The sequence below is a fragment of the Manis javanica genome, chromosome 8 (genome assembly GCF_040802235.1).
Source record: "Manis javanica isolate MJ-LG chromosome 8, MJ_LKY, whole genome shotgun sequence".
Classification (NCBI taxonomy): domain Eukaryota; kingdom Metazoa; phylum Chordata; class Mammalia; order Pholidota; family Manidae; genus Manis; species Manis javanica.
The window spans coordinates 101,462,091-101,479,846 of NC_133163.1; the positions used below are offsets into that span (position 1 = coordinate 101,462,091).

The 17,756-nt window shown below is 39.4% G+C and overlaps 1 protein-coding gene across 1 annotated transcript in view; it reads left to right on the plus strand.

Moving 5' to 3' along the window:
- Nucleotides 1-9,559: 9,559 nt before the first annotated feature.
- Nucleotides 9,560-17,756, plus strand: part of SCG3 (secretogranin III) — a 33,573-nt gene continuing 25,376 nt past the window's right edge. The window contains exons 1-6 of the mRNA XM_017662103.3: nt 9,560-9,795; nt 10,478-10,530; nt 11,273-11,318; nt 11,414-11,626; nt 15,930-16,072; nt 16,688-16,837. Coding sequence (XP_017517592.1) covers nt 9,705-9,795; nt 10,478-10,530; nt 11,273-11,318; nt 11,414-11,626; nt 15,930-16,072; nt 16,688-16,837 — 696 coding nt within the window. The 5' untranslated portion in view covers nt 9,560-9,704. The remainder of the gene's footprint in view (nt 9,796-10,477; nt 10,531-11,272; nt 11,319-11,413; nt 11,627-15,929; nt 16,073-16,687; nt 16,838-17,756) is intronic.

Consider the following 17,756-nt stretch of genomic DNA (forward strand, 5'->3'; position numbering starts at 1 on the left):
ACACACACACACACACACACAAACCCCAATACTTACATTAAATGTCTGACAGTTATAGCACTATACCACTCTGGTTGCTTTAACATATGAACTGGATGGGTACATATATGGAGCAGGGGAAGGAATGCAGAGAGAGATTGACAGCAACAGAGTTCAAACTAGGACTGACTTGAAAAATCTTAAATGTACAAACACTGTCTGAGAAGCATAGGACTCTGAGCTCCATTCATTCATTCAATTTTTTTCAATAACTATTTATGTGCCAGGCACTATTATAGGTACTCAGGATAGATAAATAAATTATCTAGTATATTTGAAAGTAATAAACATCAAGGTTTAACAGAAAAGGAGAGCAAGGGTATTAGGGTTGGGAGTTCAGGGGTGGTAGAAGTAGGTACAATTTTAAATAACCCATCACTGAGAAGGTGACATTGAAGCTAGGGCTTGGAGGAGGCAAGGATATGAGCTATGAGGAGACTATCTAGGCAGAAGAGGAGGTCACTGTAAAGGCAGCAAGGTCAGGGCATATCTGGCCACATCAGAACAGCAGAGGCCAGTATAGCTGGAGCTTAGGAGATTGGGGGCGAGTGGAAGGAAATGGGGTCAGAGAGGCCATAGGAGCCATATGATGTGGGGCCTTTCTAGGGTGTTTGTTTGGAGTAGAGGTAGCAGAAGAGAAGGAACTGCTTTCCCCCAGAGTCAGCCCACCCACCTCTCCGTGACTGATGGGAGCGCAAGTCCAGTAATCATTCTTAGTTTCTCTGAATGCATCAGTCCTAATTGTGTCTGTGCAGTGTCTAGCAAGAAATGATGGCCTAATTCTCCAATGTCTGTAAAATGTTAGCATCTTAGGAGAAGAAAACTGAAATTGCACTACTAACTCTACAAGGGCACTGGAGGCCAAGTCCCTTGGGGTCCCTGTGGCAGCATCATACCTACAGGCATGGCTGGAGGGTAGGCTTTGGAGCCCCAGAGCAAAGGTATTGATTTTCTTTTCCACTGTGAAAGATGTTTAATTGTATTTTTTGAATACCTTTGGGAAGAAAAAAAAAACAGAAAGAAAAACAGTCGCTTTTACTGCTCTCTCTACCAGTAAGCAGTAAATTTAAAACAAACCTTTTCTTTTCAAGCTTTATATTATGACAAATTTCAAATAGTTACAAGATTAGGGAAGACAATATATTGGTTCTCTGTGTACTCATTACCCAGATTCAGTAATTCATCTAATGGCCATTCTTATTTTTTCTACTTATCTAGCTCTGTACTTTTTCCCTGGAAAGCATATTAAATCATATGCCAGGCATCAGTATGTGTTGAGCAATATATATTAGACCCTATCCTACATGCTTAAAATATAGAAATGAAAAAAAATGCATATAGACAAATATCCACAAAAATCTCACAGTCTAGTTGGGGAAGAGGGATAATAAAAAAAAAATCAGTAAGTGAATTGTACACTATGTCAGGTGATAAATGCAATGGAGAAATATAAGGCAGTGGGGTGGGGAGGGAGAGTTTCGGGGCAGGGTTACAACTTTAGATATGGGCATCAAGGTACATGTGAATGTTGAAATGCACTCCTCAGACCCACTTTAGTATTGAAGGGCTTATTCCCCCAGCTGCTAAAAAGAACCACATCAACCAAGGTCATGATTCCTTCCTGGAAAGGCCTATACCCAATGACTGATCTATACGGGTATATTAAGGCCTACACTTCTCACCCCAACTCAGGACAGCTCTGAAGGGTCATCTCATGTTTAGAACTCATTGTGGGATTAGCTTAAGCTCCAACTGAGACTGTTGTTGCAGCTTAACTTCTCCCTCTGCCAAATCTGGTATCCTTCCCAGACCTTCACTTCCATCGGTATCGATTCAAAAGCATGCAGGTAGGTACCCCCTGCTTTTTGAAAGTTTACCTTATGCCACTTCACTTTTATGAAAGACCTATGTTAATTAGCACCTGTTTTCACTAACTAAAAGAAAATCTGAAGAGGATTTTTGCTTTGACAAAAAAGGTGAAAAGTAAAAATAGCATTTAGCTTGTGTTCTGCAGAGAGCTGTTACAGAGGCAGCAGTACCCTAAGCAGTGAGGGCAATAATTCCCTTCCCCAGGAACCACACTCAGCATCTCAGCATCAAGATGCCATAGCTTTGAACTGTGTCTGTGAGCATCTGTGCTTTATCCTGATTTATTTTGTATATTTATTAACAAGATGTGTCCTAAGTTACCAGAAAAGCCTAAGAGCATTTACTTTTGGGGTCTGGGAATGCCCCCAAATTTTCCCATATAAATTAATGGTAATTTCTTTGCTTCTTTGCTTTATGTCATTTCAGCCTATAAAAGGTTTCATAGGAGAGCAGGGAGTAGCCTGTACCCTAATAAACTTCCTGCACACTATTTCCAATTCAGAGTCTGCTTCCCAGGAAATCCAACCTGGGGGAGTAGGCCTTGCTAAGAATAAGACAAGCAAAGATATGATGCATGTAAGGGACTGAGCCCGGGGAATATCTGAAGGAAGATCATTCCGAGGAGAGAACAGCACTAGCAAAGGCCCTGAGGCAGAAGCAAGCCTGCTGTGTTCAAGGAACAGCAAGGAATCTAATGTGGTTAGATTAGAAAGAGTAAGGGGAGGATTATAGAAGATGAAATCAGAGATGCAGTGGGGAGTCAAATAATGTAGAGACATATCAGCCATTTAAGGACTTGTCTTTTTCTCAAAGTAGAGAACTTGAGAATTTCCCAAAAGAGCCTGGTTACACCTTTCTTCCCCCAACACTGCCTCAAAAGATTCAACTCTCTAGCAAGATTTCTTGTTATTCCTTTTCTTCCAGACACAAAGAGTCAGATAAATGGATTAAACCCTCATGCATCAAGGAGGCCCCCATGCCACACCTAGAAGTGCGCCTAACTCATCACTACCAGACATGTGAGAACACAACTTGGGGCTATGCTTCATTCCCATCAGTCTCTAGACTACCATTTATCTTAGAGAAGGGCTTAGGAAGCCCCCTCTCAGGCAACTTGACATAAAACCAAGGCAAGGAACAAACAGAACTGACTGTCACTTTAGTTCATGGGAGAGTGGACTACCCACATCTGGACCCTGACTCCTCAGTCCCCTGGCAGAGCTCAGGGTCAGACAGGGGCTGATACAACTATGCAGAGGTTGCTTTCACTGCTATGGCTGGGTTCACCTCTAGGGTGATCTCTTGGAGTCCTCTCATCCAGGCCCCAGATGATCTAAAGGATATACTCTATCATACAGCCTGAAATCTAAAAGATGTAGACCCTCTTGGAATCCATAGATGAGAACTTAAAGTGGAATTTCTTCTGCCCTGTGGAGCTCTCATTGTGCTCATAAAGAAGAATGGAGAGCTGAGGTCTGCTATGAGTTAAATACTAGTGCCCATTTCTACACAACCCTGGACAGTCCGTTTTAGTTCCTCTAATTCATCTGGTACAACCAGGGAAACCAGAAAAAGAGCTGCACAAAAAGCCACTGTGGGGACCTACATGCCATGTCAGAAATTCTTCAGACAGGCCCCTTTCTTAGCGCTCAGTTCATCAGTTTCTCAGCTTTCCTGTTCCTTTAAGTTATGAGCTCTGGTTCCTGCTCTCAGATCTCTCAGCTTGGTGACCGGTTTATACTATTTACCATAACTCCAACCAAGACCTCCTTTAGGACACGGTTCTTGGTACTTGCCTGTCATCTCCACTCATGGTGACTGCAGGTCAGAAATAATTCATGCCCATGCCTGCCATGCCTAATGAAAGAGGGATTCCAATTTCTGTCATATTGAACTATCACAAGAGACCCAGATAGCGGTGATTTCACGGACTGCCTTATCTAGGACAGAGCCATTAACTCCTTTAGCCATGCCACATTCCTGTGCTACTAAACAGGCATCTTGCATAACCTCCTGGACATTCATGAGGGGGTGAGTGGGTACCCATCTCAACCTTGTCCTCTACTTGACCTCGAGGTCCAGGCAGGATGACTGGTATACCTGTTACTCTGCCATCTCTGTACAAACTGGAGAAGAGTGCCTTCCAGCAGCTAGAGGTCAAACTTCTGATGCAGACCCTCTCCCTTGGAAAACCTAGATGGCCCTGACCAACATTTCTAAGGGTTTGGAGTAGCTCACTCAAGGCCAGCCTGACTACACACTAAGGGAGTCAAGAATGGCCTTGGCTTCATACACTGAGCACACCTTGCATGGCTAGTACCTTGTAAAGATCCACGAGGTAGCACATGCCCTCAGTATTTTAGTAAATTCTCCAAGGCTGGGCCCTACTGAAAGAATCCCAATTTGTACCCTAAATCTATGCCCCTCAACTCCCACACTGTACCACCAAATATGGAAAAGAGCTGGAGTAATCCCCAGTTCCTAAATGTCAGCGCCACAGAGGCCAGCAGCAGGGCCTGATAGGCTGGAGGGTAGAGCCCTTTGGGAAGCCTTAGCCCATCTCAAGCATGCCCCTGACCACCGAGCAGCTTTGCCCCTGGAAAGAGGGGATGGGCAGGGCTGACAGGAAGAAATGGTGTCCTGTGCACTTGGCTGTTGAGGTATACCTGTGGCTTGGAAAAAGGTGCCAAGTCTATAGAACACAGCTGCTATGGGTAGATTTATGGGATGATAAAACTCCATTCAACAAGCATTTATTGATCTCTTTACTATATGCCAGACACCGAGTTACAAGGATAAGTCCTGACTAGTCTCTCCCCTCAAAGAGGTCACAATAAGAAGACAATATGAGCAATGATAATGCTTTGTGGAAATTGTTTAAAATGGCATTCGAGTAGTAGTAGCAATGTCACAGAAGACAAAAACCCTTCTCATCAGATTCAATTTCCCCTCTGCTGACTTTATCACAGTCTAGTCTTATATTACAGAAGAAAGTAATTCATTACAGTGGTCTGAAACATCATGGAACATGTTTGTAGTATATAAAATTATTTACATAGATTATATTGTTTTTTGGAGTTTTTTTCTGATTATAAAACTAATACATACTCATGTTGAAAATTCAAGGAATTAAGAATTGCTCAATTAACAAGGGAAAAATCCTACCAACCACTATAAATAATACTATGGGAAATAAATTCTTCAGATAACTTTATTTGTGCTCATACACACATATAACCCACATACCCATAAAAAACTCACACAATTTTTGTAATAGGAATCACACTGCTAATAGGCAACCTGATATTTTTCACCCATCTTAAGTACTACATTCCACAGTGTAGTGAGCAACTGTTATTTTGTTTTCCTTATACCCTCACCCTGATTCCTTCTGAGAAACTGCTCTACCCTGCTTCTTCCTCTGGGAGGAGCCTTCAATCATAGCATCTCACAGCTTCCTCCCGGCCCTTGGGCAGGTGATTGGCCCCATCTGGTTCAAGCGTGATGCAAAGTAAGTGAACAACAAGGAAAGTTTGCTGTCCAGCTACATTCATCTGTCCACTTTCAGATTCAGGTGTGACACTTTTTACTCTGTAAATGACCTGTAAGATCTTGTCATTCTGGCCCATCTTCTTTATTCATATACCCTTTTCTTTCCATTTCCATGCCTTCACTTTCCCTGATTTGTCTTTTTATTTGCTCATTTCCATTTCCTTGGTTATTTTAACTTTCCTCTGACGGTGAATTTCCAGATTCCATGTCTCCTTATACTTGGAGCTCTCTCAGCAGCCACCTCTAGTGCTGGTATCCTGTGTCAGTCTCTTTAACAGCAACAGATCATTCCCCTAGCTCTGTAGCTTGAGGGCCTCTGCCAGCTCTGGCTCTCTGCTCTTATGCCTTTCATGAACACTGCTGCTGCAAGACTACTCTTTTGTAAAGGAAATGCTAAGTGGAGAATCATACTGGCAGAGTGGCTAACAGCTCCTTAAGGAACTAGCAGCTCCTGGCACTGCAAACCCCTCCAATGTAGGACAGCCATCATGGTCTCTGCATTTGAAGACTGAAGGTAAACAGGCAACACTCCATCACTTCATTCACTTATTTAAGAAAATGGATGTCCAGATGCTGTAAGAATGGCTGAAAAATTAAAAATGAGTAAGACAAGATCATTTCCCTTGAGGAGTTCACAATTGTGTGGGATAGATAGCTAGACATTTAAGCAGATAATCATAGTGAGAGATACAATTTTATAAACTGCACTCTTGAAAAAAACATGTTGCAAAAAGACATTCACCAAAAGTCAGCAGTGGTAATCTCTATCAGTTGATTTTTCCCCCATTTTTGTTTATGTATATTTTCAGAATTTTTCCTTCAATGCATGTTTATTATTTTTTAAAGAAGGAGAAAATGTGTGCAAAAATCAGCACAATGGGATACCTGCTATACTGGAAGTATACACAGTATTCTGAGGAAGTAACTAATTTGTCCGGGAAAGTCAAAGAAAACCTTGTAACACCTACCTTCCCAATTGTACATTCATATGTGTCTCTCATATGCGAACCAAATGCAATTCATGGCCGTGTTTGGATCCTGGTCTAAGCAAACCAACTGTAAAAATATTTTTAAGGCAAGTGGGGAAATTTGAACTCTGGCTGGATATTTATGATAATAAGATAATATTATTATTATGAAGTATGATAAAAGTATTACAGTAATGTTGGGAAAAAAGGATCCTTATCTTATAGGTAAACATACCAACATAGTTATGGATGAAATGATATGAAGTTTGGGGTTTTTATAGGTAAATAACCCATTGGGTGTACAAAGTAGTTGGGAATATAAAATAAAAAGAGTGGTCATGAGTTAATGATTATTGACATTGGGTAATGAATTCATGGGAGTTCATTTCAATATTTGCTCTACTTTTGGTGTTTGGAATTTTCTGCAATAAAATAACAATATTACAATTTTTCTGTAACAAATAAAAATATCCTTCAAGTATCTCTATTTTCAAGACTTAGCTCAAAAGGCATCTTTTCCACCAGTGAATGAGCACACGACAGTCAGCGCATGTATGTGTTCATGCATGTACTCGCAGCACTCACAAACCCACTGTGAACTAACTGTATGTTGACTGTTTCATGATTATCTGATCTGTCAATGATACTTGTCTTATAATTTCAACATATTGGACATTATTCAATGGTTACAGTGTGTTTACATACAATAACCAAATATTTTAATCTCTTCATTATTAAAAAATAGAGACATCTCTTTGAAACCTTTCATGACCATTCATTCCATCATTTAAACGCCCCTCCTGAACTCTGCACACACAACAGAAGACCCATAATATATGCCTGTGGTTAATTCACTTATATTTAAATGAGATCAATGTATAGCACATGAAACCTATTCAGTAAATAGTGTGGCGGGGGTTGTTATTGTTGTTATAATTACAGTCCTTTCTCCCTGTTAGGCTGTAAGACCGTATCTTACTTGTCTTTGTATACCCAACAATGATCTCAATACCTGGTGTATTTCAAATGTTAAAAAATCATCTGTTAAATGAATAAGTAAATAAATGAAATTTAGGATTACGCCATTCATAGACCTATACTAAGTCCAGTGGAAACATCCAGAAGACTGAGGAATGTAAACTAATTCATGCCTTACAGTTACTCAGTGCTTCACAGCTCATTTGATCAGAAACTTAACATGTTCCTAGATTAGTATCCATTTAACAAGGTCACTTTGAGTACAGATGTCAGAGAAAGGTCAAATACCTTTTTTTGTTTTTGGCAAGCAATGCAATGTGCTCATCCTTCATTCCATCCTGAGCCTTTCCCAACTACAAACAAACATGGAGGGGAGAGGTGAGTCAGGAAGGGACAAAGAACAGAGTGAGGCTGAGGAATCAGGTCATCAACAGAATGCCAGGAATGTCATTGGCGAATAGCTATGTCACATAATATTTAGTAATATTTCTTAAAAGCTGAAGACATTTCACAACAATTTGTAGGCTGTATCAAAATATTCCTGACATCAAAATGACTTAATCAAAATATGTGCCATTTGATCTCCACAATAACAATATAAGGTAAACAAATTCTGCCATCTCTATTTCAGAGAAGAGGAATTTAAGGAAATTTACCCTCTATTTAGTTGGGATTTTAAATGGTTAATGCAGTATACTGGGATAATAATACTGTGTTATCACTGCCAAGAAACAGCTATTTGTTTTGAGGTAGCTGTTAGATTAAAATACGCTTTATATTCATAAAGAAAGTATTCGAGTGACTTCCAAACTTAAAAACCTCCAGAATGAGGGAGATCTGTTCATTAGTTTGTTTGTTTGTTTGTAGGTACTTGAATGACTAACTTGCTCCTTGAATAGCAGGGGTACAGAAATCAAAGGCCCGATTGTGCTGAATCCTTCTCTTTGGTCATTATTCAGACTGGTTCCCAGCATGCTGCAGTCTAAAGGAAAGGGTCCAAGCTCTGTTTAAAAATCAGAGACTAAAGGGCTTACTCAGCACCCTACTCACATTAGTGTTGCTTGTATTCATCGTTTAAAAGTCTTTCGATAGTTCCTTTTATGCAATGATCTTAGGGTTCTGGCAATATATTCAGAATATAGGAAGTACCTCCGTGACCTAGTTATGATATAAAATGCTTTACGTGACTATTCTGTCTCTTTAAGTCCCCCCACCCGCCACAACATCCTGATCCTTAAGCATAAATGAATCCAGAATTTTATAAGGTGCAGCTTTTTTTCTCTTTCTTTTTTCTTTTGTAGTGGTTGTAGTGAGGAGGGAGTTCCCTCTTGATGGGAAAGGGGAAATTTTACATTGAAACTGGCCCCTGCTGCCCACAGACCTGATGGGGGACATTCACTCTTAGGAGAACAGGCAACGATTTTTTTTTTAGTTCTGTTTCAGCATGTAGGACAAGGAGAGTGTGTTGCAGCAATCTATTTGAAAGAATGTTCTGAATTTCCCAATTCAAAACACTGCATAGAGCCGAGACACAAATGAGAACACCAAGGGATGCTTGATATATCAACCCAAATCACAAGAGGCAGGGCTTTTCTAAGGTTATAAAAATTCGAGGATATAAGAATCCTTGTGGGTACAGGTGGAATGGAAAGAAGGGATTGTGGAGCAGATTTCCCAGAATAATCCCACAGATCCCCTCAACCAAGGTCATCTAGCTCTCTCCTTGACAGGTACACCGGCAGAGGAGTCATTAGGTTCTTGAGGTAACGTTTACTTGGAAGGTTACTACAGTGATGTCCAAGTTTATGGCAATCCAGGTGACCCTGAGCACAGAAGCACCATCAGGACTGCGGCACAGAAAATACGCTAACCAGTCTATCGCCCCTCCCCTTTCCATTCTCGGGGATCGGAGTAGCGCTGGAGCCGCTTACGCCATCCCTTCCCGCCTCTGTCTCGCAGGGAGCATGCGCCTCCTCCCTCACTTCCTCTCAAGGAGGGAGCGAGAGTAAGGCTACGCCCTAGGGGATCCGCAGCCGGCTTCGCGTCACAGGAACTTCAGCACCCAAGGGGCGGACAGCGCTCCCCTCCACCTGAAGACCTGACTCCCCAGAGCCCTGAGCCTTTCTACTCGTTTTACTCCCGAGCCTCGGGAAGCTCCCCCAGCATCCGAGTCCCCGCCACTCTCCCTCTCTGCACCCGCCCTCTTAGTTCTTCCTGTTTTTACTCCTTTTCATTCATAACAAAGCTACCGCGCCGGGAGCCAGGCACCAGGCTGTTTCTGAAGCCAAGCGCGGAAGAATGGGGTTCCTTTGGACCGGCACTTGGATTCTGGTGTTGGTGCTCCACAGCAGCCCAGTTCAAGCTTTCCCCAAACCGGGAGGCAGCCAAGGTACGTGAACACTTTCTTTCCCACCTTTCTTTTATTTCGCCACGGAAGGTAAAGCTTAGCATAATACGTGAACTGTAAATCACCTTGCCTCATTTTCTGATCTGATCGTATCCATGCATATTGACAGAGAAATCAGTTCGAATTTAGAGACAGAAGACAGCTTCCTCTCCCCATTCACTTTTTAAATGATAGAGCAATAACATGGGTTGTTTTGAAATACCTTATTTTGAAAATGGGGGGGAGGCAGCTTTTCTGCCTAATAAAGTGGCTTGGCTTTTTTTCTAGTTGTTTTACAACCTTTGTCAGATATTCTATTTATAGTATGTGCAGGGTATGATAAAAGAGCTTTTAATGTGTCAATAATGCTAGCCCTAATTATGCTCTGTCAAGTTGAAAACAGCTGGTAAACCAAGTGTTAGAACTGTATGTTAGATTTCCTGGTCAGATAAAGAGTGTAATGTTATTAGCTCAGGAAATACACCAGGATAATGAGCAAGGCAACATAGTGATCATTATTATTGGGTCATCTTGATTATCTTTGTTAATATACATTCTTATTTCGCAGTCATTCAAAAATATTTCTCCTAATATTTGCTTTTCATTGTTGAAGATTTTGTGTAATGAGACATATCATGTCTTTTCAATGCACACTTAAATTTATATTTGTGTGTATTTATTCTAGACAAACCCCTACATAATAGGGAATTAAGTGCAGAAAGACCTTTGAATGAACAGGTAGGTCAAATGTAAAATTATAAATGATATTACATTTTACTTTAGTTATTATTATTTAATGTAATTATGTTGTGACATTTTAGCCATTTTGAATTCACAAACTTAAGAAACTTAATAATAAATCTATAGAAATTAGAATGGGAAATACAGTTATGGTAATTTCTATTACCCAAAATTTGGTAATTCCTGACAATTACATACATAGGATTCTGATCATACACAGAGCTGACTCTGTAATAACCCAGTAAGCTCAATATCACATCCACTCAATTATAAGACTGCCTAATTTATTAACGATTTGTTTTTCACCAATATTATAGGAGAAGAACAAACAAAACAGGAAGTGATTCAAATACAGAGAACAAATTGTTGGTGCCATAGGGGTGGGGGAGGGTGTAGGGGATGGGGAAAATAGGTGAAGAGGATAAAGAGACACAAAATTCCAATTATAAAATAAGTAAGTCAGTGGATGAGAAGTGCAGCATAGGGAATATAGTCACTAATATTGTAATATCTTTGGTGACAGATGGCTAAAAATTATAGAACAGAATTAATATTTATAGACCATCTGCCTTTTTAAAATCTCGTTTAATTCTTATGACAATGCTTAGAGATAGAAATTATTATCTACACTTACAGACAAGAAAACTGTATCCCATAGAGACTAAATTATTAGCTGTCATATTTGGTAAATGGTAAAGCAGTGATTTAAAATTAAGTCTATCACCTGTTTGCTTCACAGATTGCTGAAGCAGAAGCAGAGAAGATTAAAAAAACATACCCTCCAGGTAAAAATAAGTTATATGGATATTAATTGAAATAATGTAGGGTATGAGAATCTTAACTAAAATGGATGTGTTGGGTCTTGGGGGTTTTTTTCCAGAAAATAAGTCAGGTGAAAGCAATTATTCCTTTGTTGATAACTTGAACCTGCTAAAGGCAATAACAGAAAAGGAAAAAATTGAGAAAGAAAGACAATCCATAAGGTCTCCATATGATAATAAGTTGAATGTGGAAGATGTTGATTCAACCAAAAATCGAAAACTGAATGATGATTATGATTCTACTAAGAGTGGACCGGATCATAAATTCCAAGGTAAATGAGGAAAAAGAACTTTTGCTTCCTATTGTCTCTGTCTTTCCCATTATGGGTGAAACAAGAGTCTTATATTTAAAAAATCTCTCTTATACACTTATAGTCCTTAATTAGTCATGACCAAAATTGAAGTAAAGCCCAAATTTATGGGTAATGTGTGAGGCCCTTGCTCCACCACAGCCCAATTTTATTTTCTCTTTGAAGTTTCTTTACTGCTGCTTTGAAAAAAATTTAAATTTACTATCTATATTTTGTGTTATTCATTTTAACATACTTAGTACAAATAAAATGTCATAATAGTAAAAAAAAACCAGTGCCCCATCCAATGCAAAATATCCATTACCTTCCTTTTCAGTGTTCTCTTCTTAGCCATATCCTCTCTCCCTAGGCCGTTCTAACTTTTCCATGGCTTCAATTACCATCTAGGTCCAGTATCTCATATCACTAGCCCAGACTCCTCTGAACTAAGGACATATATATCTGTCTATCTATTTAACATCTTCCCTTGGAAGTCTAAGGAGCCCCTCATATTTAGCCTGTCCAAGATTGAACTCGTAATCTCTGTCCACCTCACAGCCTATCCTTGTTGGAATGCTCTTTCTCCAGGAAAAATACTACTACCTATCTCATATGTCAAGACAAATCTAGGAATCAAACTATTCCTTTTTTTCCTCACCTCTCAAATTCTAATCCACCAATCTTGTAAATTTCATCTCCTGCATCTCTCAATTATTTTTTTCTCTATTCCAAGTTACCACCATCCTTGTCCAAGCTCCAATCATGTCTCAGTGACCTATAGCAATATCTTTTAATGCATCTTCCAGCATCTACTTTGTCCCCTGTCCAACTCATAGTAGTCAGAATGGTCTTTTCAACAGGAAAACATGAATATGTCCCTCTTTTGTGTAAAGCCTGTTAGTAAATTCCTATTTCTGCTGGGATGAAAAACAAATTCCTTAATGGGGCTTCCATAGTCCTGCACGGACTAGTTCCTGTCTACTTTTCTAGTTTCATCCAGCATACGTGATCTGATAGAAACCTTGTCTCTTTCCTTCATGGCATTTAATGCTGTTTGCAATTTTACATTCCTAAGTGTGACTGCTTATGATTTATGTCTTTCTCTTCAGCTAAACTGAAAACCTCACTAGAACAGAAACATTGTAGCCTCAGTGTCTGAATGCTCATGAATTCATTGTGTGAATGAATGAATGAAGAAATAAAAGAATATATGAGGGAACCAGTGACCTATTATACCTAGGCATTGAGGAAGAAAGCATGTTTTCCATTCTGAGGACGAGTGCTTAGGAGTTACTATGGGTCTTATATGTCCCTATTCTGTTCCATGGCTACAGAGAATTATGTTGATTATCTCTGCCAGAAAACAACTACCAATTAAATTTGACTTTCATCAGCTCTCATAGCCTGAGGAGAGCTCAGAAGTGTGTTGTGCATGTATGGGGTGGGGGTTTATATTTTGAAACCTTTCATATTTCATACTAGGGGAATTTTTTTTCTGAATTCTATTTTTAACCTAAAATATTTATCCCAGAAATAAATAGACACTGGGCATAGCTGCATACAAAACAGATTCAACCACTTTGAAGTGATCATTTGATCTAATAAAAAATATATATAGTTCTAAAGTTTGTTTGACTGAATTTTGTTGGTCAGATTAGTTATATATATAGGCAGAGGCACAGATCTGTTTGTGACCTAACCACTAACTTGAGTAACTTATTTTTAAATTGTTCAACATTGTATTACAACCCCAAATGGGTTCCAAACTACAAAGTACTAGCCTGAGGGCTCTGAGTTACCCTAGGAGTCATTTGAAGTCCACTTCAGATTATAGAGGAGATTCTTAGAATACAAGTGAATTCCTGGTCTCCTTTTATACTGGGAATTCCTGAAATAAGGGGATTTGGGACTGTGAAGGTGACTAGAACCTCGGAGGCATGCAGACTTACATCCCAGGAGAGTGTGGGGGCCTAACTTCTTCAAAGTATTTTCACACCTTCAGGAAACCTCCAAATGGGCTTATGGTGTAGGGCCCTTCAATTCTCCTTTGCAGTGTTTCTACAGTATATATGATTCAGAACTTTTTTCCAAGTTTCTTTTATGAAGTAGTGCTTTGGGGCTCCTGTGTGCATTCACCAAACAAATATTCACTGAACAATTACTATGTTTCCAACTATGAACTAGATAATAAGCTCTGTGCAGTTAGGGACCATGCCTAATCTGTCATTCTCTTTCTGTTCTGGCCCATATTAAAACTTCAATAAAAATATATTGAACAAATGAATGTCAAGTGTCACATTAGATGGTAAGGATTCAAAACATAACTGGGAAAGTAACAACTTGGAAAATGGCCCTTTCACATCCATTTAGAACGTTGTAGCTGCTTTAAGAAAGTTATAATTGTTGAACTCATGTGTGGCTTCCCTCTGAGGATCAATTCAAGAGGGTGAAATACCCCATCATAAGCAGTGGAGAAGTTATTCTGAGTAATTCTGCCCATTTCAGAGGAGCAGTGGGAAGTTACTGGAAGGCAAGGAACAATGCCCAAGGGCCCAGCCATTAACCCCATCTAACAAAGCTCTCAGGGAGGAAGCCTAAGTTCCTGGCTCAGGAGAATGTAGCAGTGCAGCAAAAAAAAGAGGCCATTTCTTCAGAATGTTTCTAGTGTTTTCTCTGTGGTGAAGTAAATGAACTGACACAGTCATTTCAGTTATTTTCCAGCTCTTGCAGGCAACCAATATTCTTTTTTACAGATCCTGAGGGCTAAGTGGGGAGAGAAATAAATTCTTTCCCTCAGCATAGACCCAGGCAGTTTCTACTCCGCATATTCCCAAGAGTTTCTCTTGCAACCCACAAATGGGAAAATCAGACCCAGTTGATAGTGAGTCTCTCCTCCTAAGAATATGGATGATGAACCCAATTTTCAGTCAGCCAGGAGGGGAGCAGTCTTCATAGTTCTTTTTCTTAGGGCTTCTCCGCTCATTAGTCACCTTGGTACACAGGGCTTAAAGGGTTGACAGCTCCTGACTGGCCGACAGCTCAGCAATCATGTACTGTCAGGGAACTTGCAATCTTCCATATCTAACCACCCTACTCATTTTCCTAAGCTTCTTTCCAAACAAGATTTCTGCCTGAGGCTGCATATATCTCCATCTCCACAGAATCTGGAAGTAAGTCCGTAAGAGAAATTCTTTGTTTGAATCCCCAAAACCCATGGAAGAAAAAGAGAATCAGAATAGAAATACTAGGTTCTTCTTTCTTTGAGTGAATGTGACCAGAATTATTTGGGCAGAGATTCCATTTCTATTTTCTCTAGAAGACAATGACTTTATTTCAGGTACAAATCCACTGCATATAATAATATTAGCTTTATTGTACATTGGCTTTCATATAGTACTTTGCAATATAAAAGGTATGTTTGCATCTTATTTCATCTGATCTGACAACAATCCCATGAAATAGATAATCCTGTTATCTTTCTTTACAATATAGTCCGAGGATATATGGATAACAGGTGGTATTACTGGGGCTAAAATTCTCCTATTTCCAATCTGCCTAGAGATGAAAGAGAGTTAAATGCCTTGTAAACTTGTACACATTAATATATTGCTTGATGTAGTTTAGGTTAGAAAAGACCAATTGATTGCTGGGAGTTCCCCATGGATGTGGAGCAGAGCTTTCTTGCCACCTACCCTACTGCATCCTTTTCCCTCAGGATGGGCCCTTGCTTTAGTCTGGAGTGGTACTGCCTGATATATTCCCAGAAAAGCCAGTGATACATATTTATAAGCTTCTCTGCATAGATTTACATAGATTTACATGTTGCTTTGTTATAAATCTGTTGCACCCTCAGCCCAGGAATTTGCCAGCAAAGGAATGCATGTGTGAATATCACGTCTACTTGTGTTGAAATGGAATATCAAATTATATAATATGTAGAAGGGTGCTTTGAACAATATGGCATACTATATAAACACAACATAAAATAAAAGTTAAAAGTAGAATACTGTTTATATTATTAGTGAGAATAAAAAATGGAGAGCCCTTTCATGCTGTCTTCAGATCTTTCTTCCTCTTAATACCTACGAAGCTTTCAGAATTTCCATTATCATCCTAGGTTCTTAACTTGAAGTCAAATATCATTTCAAACCCAGAGTCTATATAGACCAAGCAACACTATAAATGTATTCCAAACATAATATGAGATACAAAAGCAAGGTATAGATTATAGAGTATGAAGTACTCTGTGATCACTGTGACATGAAACTGTCATTGCTCTGTCTAGATGATCCAGATGGCCTTCATCAACTAGACGGAACTCCGTTAACTGCTGAAGACATTGTCCAGAAAATTGCTACCAGGATTTATGAGGAAAATGACAGAGGAGTGTTTGATAAGATCGTTTCTAAACTGCTGAATCTTGGCCTAGTAAGTCATGTATGAGAATAAACCTAATTTTTAGTACAGTTTGGAATATGCTAAGAAACCAAGCCACCTGATTCAAGTAGCCAGATGTTTATAATGCATCTACATTTATATCAGGTTTTGGGAATGAGTAAGATACCATTCTTTGCCTCTATGAATTTACCATTATCAGAGGAACTAGACAAGTACACACGTGCCTATAATGCAAGCTGCAAAACCGTAAGAGCAGTTCAGCATATGCCAGAGGATGGACTTTATTTAGCTGGGCAATAAAAAAAAATGCTTCAGGGAAAGAGGTGTTTAAAGTTAAAGGATGGTTAGTATTTAACCAGCTGCAGTAAAAGATGTACGATGTGAGAAGAAAATGTGAGCAGTCATGCAGTGTTTGGAAATCTCTAACCAATCCAGCTTAACTCTTCCTCAGTTCGGGTCAGTTCTGGGCAGTCACTATAATGGCCAGCAACTAGTAGAGGAATCAACAAGGGTTTTCCAGAAAGAGGGACCAGAAGATTCTCTCATCTTCTAAAAATGTGTGTTCAACTACAGAGTTTAGTCTAGATTTTTTTAAATCACAAAAATGAGAATAACAGTTACATATGTCTTAACTCTTCATAACAGATCACTGAGAGCCAGGCACACACACTGGAAGATGAAGTAGCAGAGGTTTTACAAAAATTGATCTCCAAGGAAGCCAACAATTATGAGGAGGAACCCAGTAAACCTGAAGGCAAGACTGAAAGTCAGGCTGGAAAAATACCAGAGAAAGTGGTATGTATATGTGAACATTTATGCATATTTTATGGATGTGTGTATATGCACATGCATGGATGTGTGTCTACTTATATTTATATACAATTAATACAATCTGTATATAATTAATACCTTATTTGGTACCGAAGAACATTTGGGATATGTGACATTGTTAGTCCACTTAAAATATATTATTTGTGAAATACCAATAAGTTAAAAGCTATAAGTGAACTCTACTTTGAAAATAACTCAAAGATAAGGTTATATTATATTGCAAAGTAAAGGTTACATCTTGTACCCCACAGTAAATTAACACATAACATTATGTGAAATGGTTATTTTACATAACAACTATTTGTATAATCCCAGTGTACTGCAACCAAATATTTCACAGCTCTTTTGGTATCCAGTTTCTGTTCATAAAGAAGGTCATCACCTGCCCCCAGAGCCCAAAAGAAACTCAGGTTGATTTAATCCTCTGTCGCACCAACTTTGTATTCCCCAGAGCCAGTTGCCTGATGCTGGCTGGCTGTTCTACCCTATGCTTTTCCTCCTGCTCATCGGTACAGAGGCCTGTCATCTTTTACTTGGACTAGTCATTCAGCTTTCCTTCCCCTTGCTGGACACTATGCCTCTTCATCCTTTCTTTGGCCTCAGCCAAGCTACTGAAATCTTTTTCCCCTCCTTGAATTCCCTTTAACACTCTAATGGAGCTGACCATAGGAGGATATAAGAGAGTATCAGACTCCTCACCTCTCTGGTTTTCTCCGCTGGAGCACACAGACCCCATGCCTCCACATCCCCTCCAACATCCTATCCCAAATACAAGGAAAAAGAGTATGTAGGCTTATGGATCTGTTTTAGAGGAAGCTAGAAAACAGAAATTGGGTCTGGATTTTTTTTACTAGATAGCCAAAAGCTCTCCTTTTCTCTCCCT